The 15,656-nt window shown below is 43.2% G+C and overlaps 1 protein-coding gene across 5 annotated transcripts in view; it reads left to right on the top strand.

Annotated features, from left to right (window-relative positions):
* Nucleotides 1-15,656, top strand: part of PCYT1B (phosphate cytidylyltransferase 1B, choline) — a 116,048-nt gene that overhangs the window by 10,859 nt on the left and 89,533 nt on the right. For 2 of the 5 annotated variants that reach the window (XM_055268147.1, XM_055268143.1), the window contains exon 1: nt 14,913-15,282. The exons of 1 other annotated variant lie outside the window; for it this stretch is intronic. In XM_055268147.1, the coding sequence (XP_055124122.1) occupies nt 15,166-15,282 (117 nt within the window). In that variant the 5' untranslated portion in view covers nt 14,913-15,165. Of the gene's footprint in view, nt 1-14,912; nt 15,283-15,656 lie in introns of those variants that run through there. 2 more of the 5 variants (XM_063634767.1, XM_055268145.2) reach the window with 2 other exon arrangements.

Below are 15,656 nucleotides of genomic sequence, written 5' to 3'. Positions count from 1 at the left end.
CAGGCTGTTCTCAAACCCTTGGGCTCAAGAGATTCTCTGGTCCTGGCCTCCTTAAGTGCTGATATTACAGGTGTGAGCGACCTCAAGCAGCTACAGTATCATTATTATACCTAAATAAATTAACAATAATTCCTTCATAGCATCCAGAAATTGTTCAAATTTCTAATTGTTTTATAAATATTGTCATTTTTACAGTATCTTGAATTAGGATTCAAATAATACAGTGTACATATTGCAATTGATTGATATGTCTTTTAGATCTCATTTAATCCATAGGCTTCTTGCAATTTTTTGGTTGAAGAAACAAGGTTTGTTCTATAGAGTTTTCCACAATCTAGATTTTGCTGATTGCATCCCCGTGGTGTTAACATACTCCTTTATCCCTTCTGTATTTCCTGTAAATTGGCCTCAGATCAAGAGGTGTGATCAAAGCCAGGTTCTATTTACTTGGCAGACTATTTCATAGGTAGTACATGTACTTCTATTAGGAGTGCATAATGTTTGGTATTGCCTGTCTCTCTGTCATGTTAGCAGTAGTTGATGCTAAGTGCCTAAACCCAATCTTTCCTTAGGGGTTATAAAGTGGAGGTAATTCATTACCATCTTACCTTCTTCATTACTCATTCTAAGACAAGATACTTCTCTTGTTTGGTGACCTAGAGGGACAGTTTGTATAGGAAAGGTTAAATAAAGGCTTATTTCCCAGTTTTCAAAATAATGTGTTTTTCTCTAGCATCCTTCAATGCAGACAAATGAGGCTTAGGGGTTTCTTTTGATAGTGTTATGAACTCATGCATTGAAAAACATTAGATGGGTTTCCATCAATTGCAGTTCTTATCCTTATTGATGCTTAAACTTTTCATCTTTGGCTGTCAGGAGTCTCCTAAGTCTTTTTGATGATTTCTATCTTTTTTAAAAAAGGATAATATAACTTATATATTCATATGAGTACTGTTATCTTCACATTTTCAAATGATGACCAAAGACTTATTCCAAAAATGTTTTGAGCAATGGTAGTACCATATGTGCTAGAGACTGCCATGGTTCACTGCTAATGGTTTTGCTCCTGTTGAGTTCCTGCAATTGAATGGTGGAGTGAGGTTATCCAGACCATTTTGTAGAAATAAAGGATTATTTTTCTTTGAAGATGTGCTTATATCATACTTGCTTACTCAAGAGAATATCTTCTCAAAGCAAGGGTGGGCTTCTGTGAAAGACCATTGACCGCATATAGCTACTCTCAGGCACCCTTAGTGTTTTTTTTTTCCTTTTTTTTTTTTTTTTTTGAGATGGAGTTTTGCTCCTGTTGCCCAGGCTGGAGTGCAATGGTGAGATCTTGGCTCACCGCAACCTCCACCTCCTGGGTTCAAGCAATTCTCCTGCCTCAGCCTCCCAAGTAGCTGGGATTACAGGCACATGCCACCACATCCAGGTAATTTTTGTATTTTTAGTAGAGACAAGGTTTCACCATGTTGGCCAGGCTGGTTTCGAACTCCTGACCTCAGGTGATCTGCCTGCCTTGGCCTCTCAAAGTGCTGGGATTACAGGCGTGAGCCACCGTACCCGGCCTCCTTAGTGTCATTTGACATGGCCTCTCATCTGGCATTTTAGTAGACTAGGTGTTTAAAATGATTGCTTTTGGAGATAATTGAAAGTTTTTACATAGCCAGCTTCCTGGGACACATACACAAATAGGGTTTCTTACTCTTGATACAAACAAAATAGAGATCCTTTTTTTCTATTTGAGAGCCAAATAGTTTTGGGGTCAAAATCCATGTACGAATAAAGTGTCTCATCAACGCTCCTTCATCACAGTGGTTCTGAACTTTCTTTTGTTCTAAACTTTTAAAAGCCCTGATGCTAAACCCCAGGACAATTAGATCAGAATCTTTAGGGAGGAGGAATCAGCCCTCAGTGTTTTTGAAAGCTCCTAAGGTGATTCTAATGCACAACCAAGGTTGAGAACCTTCCAGAGTAAAGCAAAGAGGATAAGCGTCTTTATTAAGAGATTAACTTAGACTTCCTGCTATGGTTTGAATGTGTCCCCCAAAGTTTATGTGTTAGAAACTTAATCCCCAATGCAATAGTGTCTAATAATAGGTGATTAGGTCATGAGGGCTCTGACCTCATGAGTGGATTAAAGTCATTAACACAGGAGAGGCTTAGTTACCACAAGGGTGGATTTGTTATAAAAGCAAGTTCAACTCCCTCTTGCTTTCTTGCTCTTGCCTTCTCTTGCCCTTCTGCTTTCTGCCATGGGATGATGGAACACAAAGGCCCTCACCAGATGCTGGCACCATGCTCTTGGACTTGCCAGCTTCCAGAACTATGAAACAAATACATTTCTGTTCATTATAAATTACCCACTCTGTGGTAGTCTGTTATAGCAGCATAAAACAGACTAAGACACCCCTAAAGTGTTAGACACTCTTTTGTCAAGAATAGGGTATTTGTATACTCGTGGGCTTTTGGAAAGATCATTTGTCACCATCACCACCTGTTATTCACAGATTTACACATTGCCCACAGAGAATAAAACCTGGTGAGGCCACTTCTGTTTGTATTGCAGAGGAAGAACCCATCTGATGCCACTTTTAGGAAGATTTATTAGAGGATGTGGAGACATCATCTTCAATGTGTGTTTTGTGATGACATCCTGCACTGGCACTTACTGAATGAGTCAAATATGATATTTATAGGGACTTAATAAAAGCTTTTATCTAGCTAGGTTGTATTATTAAATGTCAAACAAACTAAATGAAAAGCTTTCAACATGAAGGCTATCCAAAGAGAGCAGAATGAGCAGAGAATAAAAAATGTTGAGATACCAAGGCATCATGCATTGAGTGGGGGCTTTGAGGTCCCGCAGTCCTAAATGTGAAACTCAGTTCTGCCACTGACCAGCTCTGTGACCTTGAGCAAATTATTTAATGTCTCTAAGCCCCAATTCTTATCTGCAAACTAGACATAATGCCTGTTTCTGATACAGAGAAGGATGTCATAAATTACTAAGTACTAAAATTGTAGACAATGTTAGCAATTGTCTGCAATTGAATGACTGTCAGCCATATTTCCAGAATATCTGGAGATGAGATACGAGGCCCAGCTCACGCTAAGGAAGATGTGATAGGAAGAATAAGGGCCTCCCAAAGATGTCTACATTGTAATTTCCAGAACCTGTGAATATGCTATCTTATATGGCAAAAGAGACTTTATAGATGTGATTAAGTTAAAGGTCTTGAGATGGGACAGATTATCCTGGATTATCCAAAGGAACTCAATGTAATTACAAGAGTCTTTTGAAGTGAAAGAGGAAGGCAGGAGACTTAGAGAATACGTGACCAGTGAAGTAGAGGCTGGAGTGATGCAATTGCTGTCTTTGAAGATAGAAGAAAGCAGGCCAGGAGTCAAGGAATGCATGCAGCTTCTAGAAGCTAAAAAAAAAAAAAAAGGCAATGAAACAATTTCCCCTAGAGCCTCCAGAAGAAATGCAGTCCTGCAGGTACATTGATTTTAGCCCACTGAGACCCATTTCAGACTTCTGACCCTGGTCCAGAACTTTAAGATAATATCTTTGTGTTGTTTTAAGCCACCACATTTCTGGTATGTTGTTACAGCAGCCGTAGAAAACACACAGACGCACAGAAGATTAAACCGAGTCTCTCTTTGAGCATTCAAAGACTCTGAGTGCAGATTTTGCAAGACAAAGAATCACTTTGGAGACCATGTCATTCAAAATCTATTAGTATAAAGTCCGATGATTGTAATAATAGTTTACTTGCGAATGAATGTATCCCTCCTGGCGTCAGACAGTCCTGATGACTCACTTGTCAATCAAGCTCATTTGCATCATATGCAGAAGGCCCCCCGGCACAATCCTCAGGACCCTGCAGTACTCGCTATAGTACTGGGAAACTGCCTGGTAGGACAGCAAGGAGGAAATCTGGTTATGGTACACCAATAATCAAGAAAGACCACTCTTTAGGGGTATACAAAGAAATGTACATATGGTCACCCATGCTGGAGGATAATTTGATAACAGTGTCAAAAAAACATGTATCAAAAGTTTTAAAAACATAAATACTCAGACTCAGCAATTCTACTTTAAGAAAATTCATCCTAGAAGGAAAAAAACTGGATTAATATGCACATCATTCACCTGCTTAAAAAAATCCTTTCCTGGTTCCTATAATTGCTTATAGAATAACACTTGGGGAGACTGAAGGGAGACAGCAGTACATCCACTTATGTTAGCTAATTAAGACTGGCAGGTGTTCATACGGGGCGTAGCTTGGTGTAGACTTGAACCTGGTTAGATTATTAACCTTGAAGGTCTCTGAGCCACCTTTGCTACATTTGCTCTTTTTCATTAAAATGACTGAAACAGTGATTGTGACTAAGAGTTTCAATGTTAAGTCAGTGCCTGGCCTTGGACATTTATCATAAACTATCATCCAATTTTGTGGGTTAAATAAATTACAATTTTATATATGTGTGCAATTGAGCCCTTAAGTGTTGAAAATTACCTATGGTCTTACTCATCCACTGACATTCAGATAATATATTTGGCATGCAAAAGTTGTGAATCCAAATTATGCTCAAATATAAGTGAGGAATATATATCCATATTTTTTCTGATGTATTATCTGTTTCAGTTGCATGTCTGGACTCAAACCCCATAAAGAAGGGACCAAAATTTACACAGCACTCTTGAGTATGATGGCGGCTGTATTTGGAGTTTTGATTAAACTGCACTACATGTGTGATTATTACTTGTAAACAGATGATTAGATATTAATTAGACAATAAGTGATTGTAAAGCACTTAGAAAATAAAAGTGTTTATAAATACCACCAAGTAATAGCAACAATCCTTCTTTACTGACTACACAGCTGCTAATGTCAATAAGAATGATTTATTCCAGCTAAGGGCAACTTTAATTTGTGCAAAAAACCCTGCCATCATATTTGTTTTGCTAGAGCAAAACAAAATATAACATATATACAACTGATTTTATCAGCATTTAAATAACACATCTTGTTTTGATTTTAAAAATATCTCTTTTAAGACCTTCTTAAACACAGGTGCAATGATTGGCGTCCTTGAGTGCTAAGAATATTGGAGCTGGGCCTGGCACAGTGGCTCACGCCTGTAATCCCAGCGTTTTGGGAGGCCGAGGTTGGGGGATCACTTGAGGTCAGGAGTTTGAGGCCCATCTCTACTAAAAATACAAAAATTAGCTGGGTGTGGTGGCGCATGCCTGTAATCCCAGCTACTCGGGAGGCTGAGGCAGAAGAACTGCTTGAACCGGAAGGTAGAGGTTGCAGTGAGCCGAGATTGTGCCACTGCACTCCAGCCTAGGAGACAGAGCAAGACTCTGTCTCAAAAAAAAAAAAAAAAAAAGGAAAAAGAAAAAGAAAAAAAAGAATATTAGAGCTCCTTACTGTTCATCTCCCCAACAAATTGCAAATATATATTTCTTTTAAATGTAAGATGTAAAATGACATTTTGTTAGCTGTATTTTCATGTATGCAATAGGTTTATCATGTTGGGTCTGTGCAGTTTCTCCCTAGCTCCTCAAAACTGCACTTACATTCAAATTTTGGTCACATTGATGAGGGAAGGTCAATTCTTTTTTGGTTATTATAGAAGTTAGAAAAAGAAGAAAATCAATTTTAATAATAAAACAAAGCACTTTTTTTTTTTTTTTTGAGATGGAGTCTCGCTCTGTCGCCCAGGCTGGAGTGCAGTGGCCCGATCTCGGCTCACTGCAAGCTCCGCCTCCTGGGTTCACGCCATTCTCCTGCCTCAGCCTCTCCGAGTAGCTGGGACTACAGGCGCCCGCCACCACGCCCGGCTAATTTTTCGTATTTTTTAGTAGAGACGGGGTTTCACCGTGTTAGCCAGGATGGTCTGGATCTCCTGACCTCGTGATTCACCCGCCTCGGCCTCCCAAAGTGCTGGGATTACAGGAGTGAGCCACTGCACCCGGCCTAAAACAAAGCACTTTCATTCTATCTTCCTGATTACTACTCCCACCCCGACCCCCTGCAAAAATAGATTTTGAAGCCCTATTTTCATGTCTCACCATTATTTTTTTTCCCCTAATAGGCCTTTTTTTTTTTTTTTTTTTTTTGAGATGGAGTTTCACTCTTATTGCCCAGGCTGGAGTGCAATGACGCAATCTTGGCTCACTGCAGCCTCCGCCTCCTGGGTTCAAGCAAATCTCCTGCCTCAGTGTCCCTAGTAGCTGGGATTACAGGCGCCTGCCACCATGTCTGGCTAATTTTTTTTTTTTGTATTTTTAGTAGAGACGGGGTTTTGCCATGTTGGCCAGCCTTGTCTGGAACTCCTGGCCTCAGGTGATCCACCTGCCTTGGCCTCCCCCAATGGCCTTTATAGGTCATAGACCTGTATCAGCCGTGCTCTTGACACACTGGTGAGCCTGGAAATGCAACTGTGTTTTGTTTTGTTTTTGACACAGGGTCTCACTCTGTCACCCAGGCTGGAATGCAATAGCACAATCTTGGCTCGCTGCAACCCTCTGCCTCCCAGGTTCAAGCGATTCTCCTGCTCCAGCCTCCTGAGTAGCTGGGATTACAGATGTCCGCCACCACGCCTGGCTAATTTTTGTATTTTTAGTAGAGACAGGATTTCACCATGTTGACCAGGCTGGTTTTGAACTCCTGACCTCAGGTGATCCGCCCGCCTCGGCCTCCCAAATTGTTGGGATTACAGGCGTGAGCCACTGCACTCGGCCGCAACTGCGTTTATTTTTCTTGTCATTAAGAAATTCAAGCATCTAAAATGAGTCCAAATTCACGGTTGCACAAATATGAAATGAACTGAATGAATAAAAGTAAAGAGTGCTTCATGTACATGAATTCAATAGAAAAGGGGTTAAGGGGTTATATTAGATGATGAGATCTGCATGAGTTAGCTCAGCAGGCTTGTTAATAAAGCAAATCTAACTACTGTGTATCACACAATGAGGCAGTGTAGTTTGGTGGAAAAGAGTGTTGAACTTTGATTCAAGAGACCTGGATTCAAGTGATACTTCTACCACTTACTATGTGACCATGGTCAAATCACTTAACTGCTCTGAATTTGTTCATTCATTTGAAATTTTTCAGTATAAAAACATGTCAGTCTCATAGTGTTATTATAAGTCAATGTGTAAAAGCACCAAGGGAGGGATGAAACGCTTTCTACTGAAAAATATTTTTACTACTATAATTTTCCTGGAATGGGTGGAAAGGATTTATGTATGGATTTCATTACTTAGTATGGTAGAGTCTTTTCCTGTACTATTAGGCCCAGACCTTAAGCCACATGTGGACAACTGGGGAAGTGGCTCAAAACAGAGACATAAAAGTAGCAAAATTCCATAGGAGGTAATAATGCTTTCTGGGAAATCTGAAATTCTTCTGTCATCTTTACCCCGTGTTTTCCATCTCCCTTCCTCCCTTCCTTCTTCATGATACATTTCCTTTTTTTTTTTTTTTTTTTTTTTTTTTGAGACAGGGTCTTACTCTGTCACCCAGGTTGGAGTGCACTGGCGCAATCTCGGCTCACTGCAACCTCTGCCTACCAGATTCAGGCAATCCTGCCTCAGCCCCCAGAGCAGCTGGGACTACAGGTACATGCCACCACACCTGGCTCATGTTTTTGTATTTTTAGTATAGACCAGGTTTTGCCATGTTACTCAGTCTGGTCTCAAACTCCTGGGCTCCAGCTATCCACCTGCCTCAGCCTCCCAAAGTGCTAGGATTACAGGTGTGAGTCATGCCACCTGGCCATAAATTTCTTGTTTGGCAAATCTGGGGAAGTGAGAAGAAAATGAATAAAAAGGAAACGTGGGCTGGGCGCGGTGGCTCACACCTGCAATCCCAGCACTTTGGGAGGCCGAGGCAGGTGGATCACAAGGTCAGGAGTTCGAGACCAGCCTGGCCAATATGGTGAAACCCCGTCTCTCCTAACAATACAAAAAAATTAGCTGGGAGTCGTGGCGCATGCCTGTAATCCCAGCTACTCGGGAGGCTGAGGCAGGAGAATTGCTTGAACCTGGGCGGCAGAGGTTGCAGTGAGCCAAGATCGCACCACACCGCACTCCAGCCTGGGTAACAGAGTGAGACTCCATCTCAAAAAAAAAAAAATAGAGAAAAAAGAAAAGAAACGTGGAAGAAATAGTAGAGTCAGGCCTGGGCATGGTGGCTCATGCCTATAATCCCAGCACTTTGGGAGGCTGAGGCGGGCAGATCATTTGAGGTCAAGAGTTTGAGACCAGCCTGGCCAAGATGGTGAAACCCCGTCTCTACTAAAAATACAAAAAAATTGGCTGGACATGGTGGTGTGTGCCTGCAATCCCAGCTACTCGGGAGGCTGAGGCAGGAGAATCACTTGAACCTAGGAGGCAGAAGTTGCAGTGAGCCAAGATGATCACACCACTACACTCCAGCCTGGGTGACAGAGTGAGGCTCTGTCTCAAAAAAAAAAAAAAAGAATTTGATGGTGGGCACCTTAATGGTATCTTGAGACCTTCTGAGATGTCCCAGAAGCCGGCTCTGCAAGAAAGATTCAAGTTCAAGTAGTTTATCTGGGAGATGATCCGATCCCAGGAAATACTCACAGGAGCATGGGTAAGTGAAACAAGGAAAGGAAGGCAACTGATAAAGGGTGCCCTGTGGCAAGTGGAACTTAATCCCACTGGGGGACTCTGGGAGTTAGAGTAGAACATGCAGTTCAGAGTTATTTCACTTGAGGGCTGAGGGAACTAGGGTATTTATACACTGACTTCTATCAATCATCGGTTGAGAGCTCTTAGGGATATGGGCTGTTAATTTTCTGGCCCTTTAGTTCTGACTTAGTGGTGGTGTTGGGAGGGCAGGGCTTTCCAATGGCCAGATAAGGCCCTCGGGCAGAGAGATGCAGGTGCTGGCAGTTGACAGTGGGTCAGGTGTTGACATCATAGTCATTATGGTAAGTCCTGAGGGGATTTCGGCAGGGTTCAGACAGCATCTGCTCCAAAGAGATTATTTTATTAGGTTGGTGCAAAAGTAATTGCGGTTTTGTCATTTTATTCAATGGCAAAAACTGCATTTACTTTTGCACCAACCTAATAGTTCTTCTTTGCAGATCTTTGAAAATAATGTTTTGTTTTGTTTTGTTTTAAGATGGAGTCTCCTCTGTCGTTCAGGCTGGAGTGCAGTGGTGCAATGTCAGCTCACTGACACCTCCTCCTCCTCCTGGGTTCAAGCGATTCTCCTGCCTCAGCCTCCCGAGTAGCTGGGATGACAGGCATGCGCCACCACGCCCAGCTAATTTTCTGTATTTTTAATAGAGACTAGGTTTCATCATGTTGCCCAGGCTGGTCTTGAACTCCTGACCTCAAGTGATCTGCCCGCCTCAGCCTCCCAAAGTGCTGGGATTACAGGCATGAGCCACCGTGCCTGGCCGAAAATAATGTTTTCAACAATTTGATGATGTTGATGTGAGGACTGCTTGTAGGAAGGTAGATGTCATTTGTAGGTGTGTTCCAAGCTGAAGTTAAGGTCTCTATGGCTTGGCTTCCTCATCTGCAAAGTGGGGCAACTACACCTATCTGATTGGGTGTTGTCGGGGCTACAGGTAGGCTATGATAAGCATTAGGTTGGTGCAAAAATAATTGCGGTTTTTGTCATTACTTTTTTTTTTTTTTTTTTTTTTTTTTTGAGATGGAGTTTCGCTTTTGTTGCCCAGGCTGGAGTGCAATGGTGTGGTCTCTGCTCATTGCAACCTCTGCCTCCTGGGTTCAAGCGATTCTCCTGCCTCAGCCTCCCTAGTAGCTGGGATTACAGGCGCCCACCAACACGCTTGGTTAATTTTTGTATTTTTAGTAGAGACGGGGTTTTGCTATGTTGGCCAGGCTGGTCTTGAACTCCTGACCTCAGGTGATCCACCCGCCTCGGCCTCCCAAAATATTGAGATTACAGGTGTGAGCCACCACGCATGGCCTGTCATTACTTTTAATGGTAAAAACTGCAATTACTTTTGCACCAACCTAATACCATAGTGCTAAAGACATAAGAGGTGCTTGATAAACAGTAGAAACAATCATGATAGTCCTTGTTAGGGACAGCACTGATCGGACAAGTTCTCACAGAAGGCATGCCCTTCTTGTAGAGGTCACGGGACTCAGAAGCCCTGTCCCTAAACATTCTCTGGGACTTTTCTGAACAGCCTGCCTCCAACACGTTTCCTCTACCTCTGCTAACTGAAGATAGGACTTTAGGACTTTGCTCCAGCTTTGTTCCTCAGTTTCAGCTTTCTTGTTTCCTCTCACTGAGGTCTGTGCATCTTTCTATTTGCTCATGAGCTAACCAAGCCTGTCTCACCCCAACCCTAATACCCAGCTCTTGATGCCTTTGGGGACAGTAATGTTCATTGTTTTTTTCTAATTATAAGACTAACATTGGGTTGGTGCGGTGCCTCATGCCTGTAATCTCAGCACTTTGGGAGGCCGAGGCAGGCAGATCGCTTGAGCTCAGGAGTTCAAGACCAGCCTGGGCAACATGGTGAAACACCGTCTCTACAAAAAATTAGCCAGGGGTGCTTGCATGTCCTGTAGTCCCAGCTACCCGGAAGGCTGAGGTGGGAGGATCACCTGAGCCTGGGAGGTCGAGGCTGCTGTGATCACGTGACTGTACTCCAGTCTGAGCAACAGAGTGAGACCCTGTCTTAAAAAAATAAAAGAATAATATATGCTCATTTTTGAATATATATATATATATATTTTTTTTTTTTTTTTGAGACGGCGTCTTGCTCTGTTGCCCAGGCTGGAGTGCAATGGCGTGATCTTGGCTCACTGCAAACTCTGCCTCCCAGGTTCAAGCGATTCTCCTGCCTCAGCCTCCCGAGTAGCTGGGACTACAGGTGCCTGCCACCACGCCCAGCTAATTTTTATATTTTTAATAGAGACGGGGTTTCACCGTGTTGGCCAGGATGGTTTCCATCTCTTGACCTCATGATCCGCCCGCCTCGGCCTCCCAAAGTGCTGGGATTACAGGCATGAGCCACCGCACCCAGCCTTGAATATTTGTCATAGGCAGAAAAAAATTTTTTTAAAGTAAAACAAAAATCTTCCATAACCCCACAGTTTAAAGATTTCACTTTTAGCATCTTGATATATTTCCTTCCAGTGCTTTTTTCTGTGCATGTACATATCACATAATTGGGCTCATGTTTTTGGAATCACATTTTGCATCCTGCTTTTCTAACGTATAATGCTAACATGTGCCCATAACATGAGAATTTCTTCAAAAACATGACTCTTAGTGAGTGTACAATACTATATTATATGGACTTATTTTTATTTTAACCATTCCTACTATTGCTGTAAGTTGTATCTTTTTTGCCTTTTATAAATAATTCTGCATTAAGCATCTTTGTACCTAATTATTTGTGGGCTTCTCTATTTCTTTTGGGATAAATTACCAAGTGGAATCCCTAGGTCAAAGGGTATGAATATTCTAAAGGCTGTTAGCATATACTGACAAATATCCTCTATGGAATTTCTAATGAAGTTAACACATGCATAGATTTTGTGAAATCATTACCATAATCAAGATACATAACGATTCTTGGCCGGCCACAGTGGCTCACACCTATAATCCTAGCACTTTGGGAGGCCGAGGCAGGTGAATCACTTGAGGCCAGAAGTTCCAGACCAGCCTGGGCAACACAGTGAAACCCTGTCTCTACCAAAAATATAGAAAGATTAGACAGAAGTGGTGGCATACACCTGTGGTCCCAGATACTTGGGAGGCTCGGGTGGGAGGATCGCTTGAGCCTGGGAGACAGAGGTTGCAGTGAGCTGAGATTGCACTGCACTGCACTGCACCACTGCCTGGCAACAGAGTAAGATCCTGTCTCAAAAAAAAAAGCTACATAATAATTCCATTACCCCAATAAACTCTCTTCTGCTATCCCTTCATAGTCATCCCCTTCATAACTCTTATGGAATATTTAGCTCTGTAGTGTGGAATTAACTGATCACTCTTAGCTAATTGTCTTGATAGCATTACAATGCCCCCAAGTTAAAATAACTCATTCAAGTATTATCAAGAAGTTTCTGAGTCAGGTTGCAGCAGCTGCCAGGACTGGTCTCCGAAGTGGGTGGATCTGATAAGGACTCCTCTCAGAGTGGTGCCTGAAAGAGTCTATTTCTGCCATTAAGACTGCAAGACATGCTGAGATTCAATCACAGGACTGTGGGGAGAGGAGCGGGAAGAAGCCAGGACTAGGCTGGAGTAGGATTAGTGGGAACGGAATTAGTTATAGAGCTGACCCTCAGGGCAGTTAGACAGAAGTCTCAATTTCAAAGTTCAAGGACTTGGGATGAGTAAGTGTCAGGTGTGACTTGGACTTAGCACAAAGTAGCACTGAAAGCTAAGGATTTGATGTGGGTAACACAATGAAGATATCCTAGGCAGAGGCAGTATCTTGGTTCAGTGGGACAGGGGAGGATTAGGAGGAGAAGAAGGTGAGGAAGGGAGACAGAAAATATTGGGAGTCTACAGGAATGGTCTAGGCTCTTGGACAAGAGTTCACAAGGACCCAGCTAGACATCAGAACTCTTTGAAATGAGCAGGTGAACAGGTGAACCTCTCATTCTGGAGAGAGAATTAGGTGACCAATTAGGAACCAAGGTGTGGCTCAGTGGCCGAGAATACAGTGGGGTTTAGGTGATTTCCAATGTGAACAGTGACTCTAAGGCAGTGGTTTGTAAACTTTAGCATGGGTCAGAGTGCCTCCCAAACCAGGAGGTTTTGATTCAGTAGGTCTGGAGTGAGAAGCCAGAATTTCTGATTCAGTAGGTCTGGGGTGGGGATCAAGAATTTCTGACAAGTGACCAGGGCTGCTGCTGCTACTTCTTGGAGAAGTACACTTTGAGAACCACTGCTCTAAGGCAAAAATACATACATTGAGATTAGAATAACCATGTCATTTGCACGTCACCCAGTACATGTAGGAAAAGGGCTCCTAAATGTAACACAGGGCTTGGCTCTTCCAGGTGATGAGCTGGTAGAGCTAAACCTGCTGCTGGAAGTGTTTTGTGCTTCCAGGAGGGCAAATAGGGTAGGAAGCAACTGGCCCCTTTTAGATGACCCAAGCATCACTGGAATTCTCACATCACTGGAGTTCTGTCCTGTATAGGTCATAATACTCTTAAGTGATGTTATTTTGACTTAAAGGGCCAGCATCTAAAACTGTCAAACTGTAATTCTCTGCTAGAGAATCCATTTTCTTCTTCTTTTAGGGCTAGCCCTCTTTGCTTATTGAGGAGTAATAAAAATAATATCCCCTTATGTTAGCATAGCACGTTCTAATTCAAAAAGTGCAATGACATGATATCTCATTTGATCTCCTTTCTGTGATGGAGGCAAGCCCGGTATTTTTATTCCATCCTTTGGGCTACTGATTCTCAAAGTATAGTTCCCACACCTGCAGCATTAACAACACCCAGAAACTCTCTAGAAAAGCAAATTCTGACCCCACTCCAGACTTACTGAATCAGGTCCGGGGTCTGGCAGGGGGCCAATAATTCGCATTTCTAACAAGTTCCCTGGTGATGCTGATGTCGGTGCTGCTGGTCCCAGACCACACTTGAATGAAAACCACTGCTATAGATAAAAATGAAAGATGTAGAAGCCCAGGGACTTGTCCTAAGAGGACTCCTGCCTAGATCCTTTTCTTACTACACCTGCTGCATCCCTGGTCCCTATGCGCCCGCCCCCACCACCCTGCCCTTCGAAAAAAAAAAAAAAAACCAAAAACCTTCAAATCCCAGCTGCATTATTTTAGAATTTTGTGAATGTGAATACCTGTAAAATGAGGATAACAATAGGATCTACCTCTTTGGGTTCTTACAAAGATTAAACAAGAACTAGGTAAAGTACTTAGCACCGTGCTTTTGCTTAATAAATGCCAGGGATCATCATGATTTTTTATTAATATTAGAAATGACAATTCACAATGAATACCTTGGTAAGTTCTTTGGATGTGTGTCTTCAGAACGCTCCTCTTAAAATGTGAATGTCCCTAGATAATGTAGACATTAAAGCACCTGATCGTTAACATTCCATCTCTGATTGCCATGAGCATTTGGCTGAGGGCAGGGTACTTAGGAAATGGGACCCACGACTGGTAAAGTAGGAGCCAAGAGAAAATAGAGCAGTGCATGGAACAGTGTACTGAAAGGCACACAACAGCAAGACTTCTTGAGGAAACTTTGAATAGCTGGTTACGGGGAAGAGTGGCTGGCAGAGGAAGCAACTGGGAAGGGCAGCCAGGAGTAGGAGGCAGGCTGTTAAAGACAATCTACATCCTTCAAATTTCCCCCTAGGGCAGCCCCAGGGGAGGGCTCCAGGGCTACACCAGGCCACAAGGGGATCTGCCAGGGTTCGTGTTGCATGAAGTCCAAGGGTGGACACTCAGGTGCCCATAGTGAATGCCCAGAGGGGCCCTCCACTGGCAATTAGCACAATGAATTTGGGCTCAAAAGTGGCTTTGTCTTCAGGGTGACTCCTATTTGGCAAATATCCTGACTACGGCACACCATGCACTAGCTCATCCCAGGGACATGGTCCTTTATTAGTGGAGGTCTGCTATGTTGTTTCTCAAGGCGCCCTAGGCCCCTCAGGAAGCGGTTTTATGTTATCTGGGTGGCGCAGCCCGGGTCCCGTGCCCCGAGAGGACGGAGACCTTTGCAACTGAATTAAACAGAAGAAACAAAAGCAGCAAGTTCGGGCCCGTGGGTACAGAGGGTTAGCCAATGGGGCCCGGCCGCTCCCCGGCGGAGTGGTACTATGATGACAGTAGCCAACCAGCGCGCTCTATGCAAATGAGATACTGTATCCCGCACCAGCCGCTTCAGTGTCGTCTGGTTGTTATAGTGATAAACTGAGGCCTTGCCTCTTGGCTTCTGGGAGAGAGAGAGAGAGAGAGAGAGAGAGAAAGGCGCGGGGGGTAACCTCTTTACTTCCCCCAGGGAAGACAGAAAGAAGGGGAGAAGAAGCGGGGGATGGGTGGAGGGTAGGGGGGAGAAAAATACGTGACAAAGAAAACATTCTCTGCCTGGGAGGAGACTCTCTGAGGGTGTAGAGCTAGAGGGAGCATTCACTGGCCATGCCAGTAGTTACCACTGATGCTGAGTCAGAAACAGGTATCCCAAAATCCCTTTCCAATGAGCCTCCCTCAGAAACCATGGAGGAAATAGAGCACACATGCCCACAGCCTCGACTGGTAAGTAAAGACAAAGGATGGAAATGTATGCGTGGCTATGGCATAAAAGAGTTCCTTATGCGCCCGCAGCCAGCGAGGAAAACGATGCTTAGAGGATTTTCATGTAAATGAGAAGAGCGCTACCGCCTAATCCTTCTCAGCTGTTTATACTTAGCTTCTATACCGGGCGCTGCTCTCAGTTTACAAAGCGTTATTGTATTGGCTGGGTAGGAAACGGGCTGCTTGGGATATGCTGTGTTTTTGTGCTTCGGGAGGAGGGGAGGGCCTTTTTCCTTTTAGGTGTGTTCTTGTCTGAAGGTAAAAAAAATCCTACAGTGCAATTTTAAAATGGTATTCTCTTTACCAAGCTCGGGACGAGTCCCTTGTTAAGTTTT

The sequence above is a fragment of the Symphalangus syndactylus genome, chromosome X, assembly GCF_028878055.3.
Source record: "Symphalangus syndactylus isolate Jambi chromosome X, NHGRI_mSymSyn1-v2.1_pri, whole genome shotgun sequence".
Classification (NCBI taxonomy): domain Eukaryota; kingdom Metazoa; phylum Chordata; class Mammalia; order Primates; family Hylobatidae; genus Symphalangus; species Symphalangus syndactylus.
Note: the sequence above shows the minus strand (reverse complement) of the source record. Positions and strands in the feature narration are given on the sequence as shown.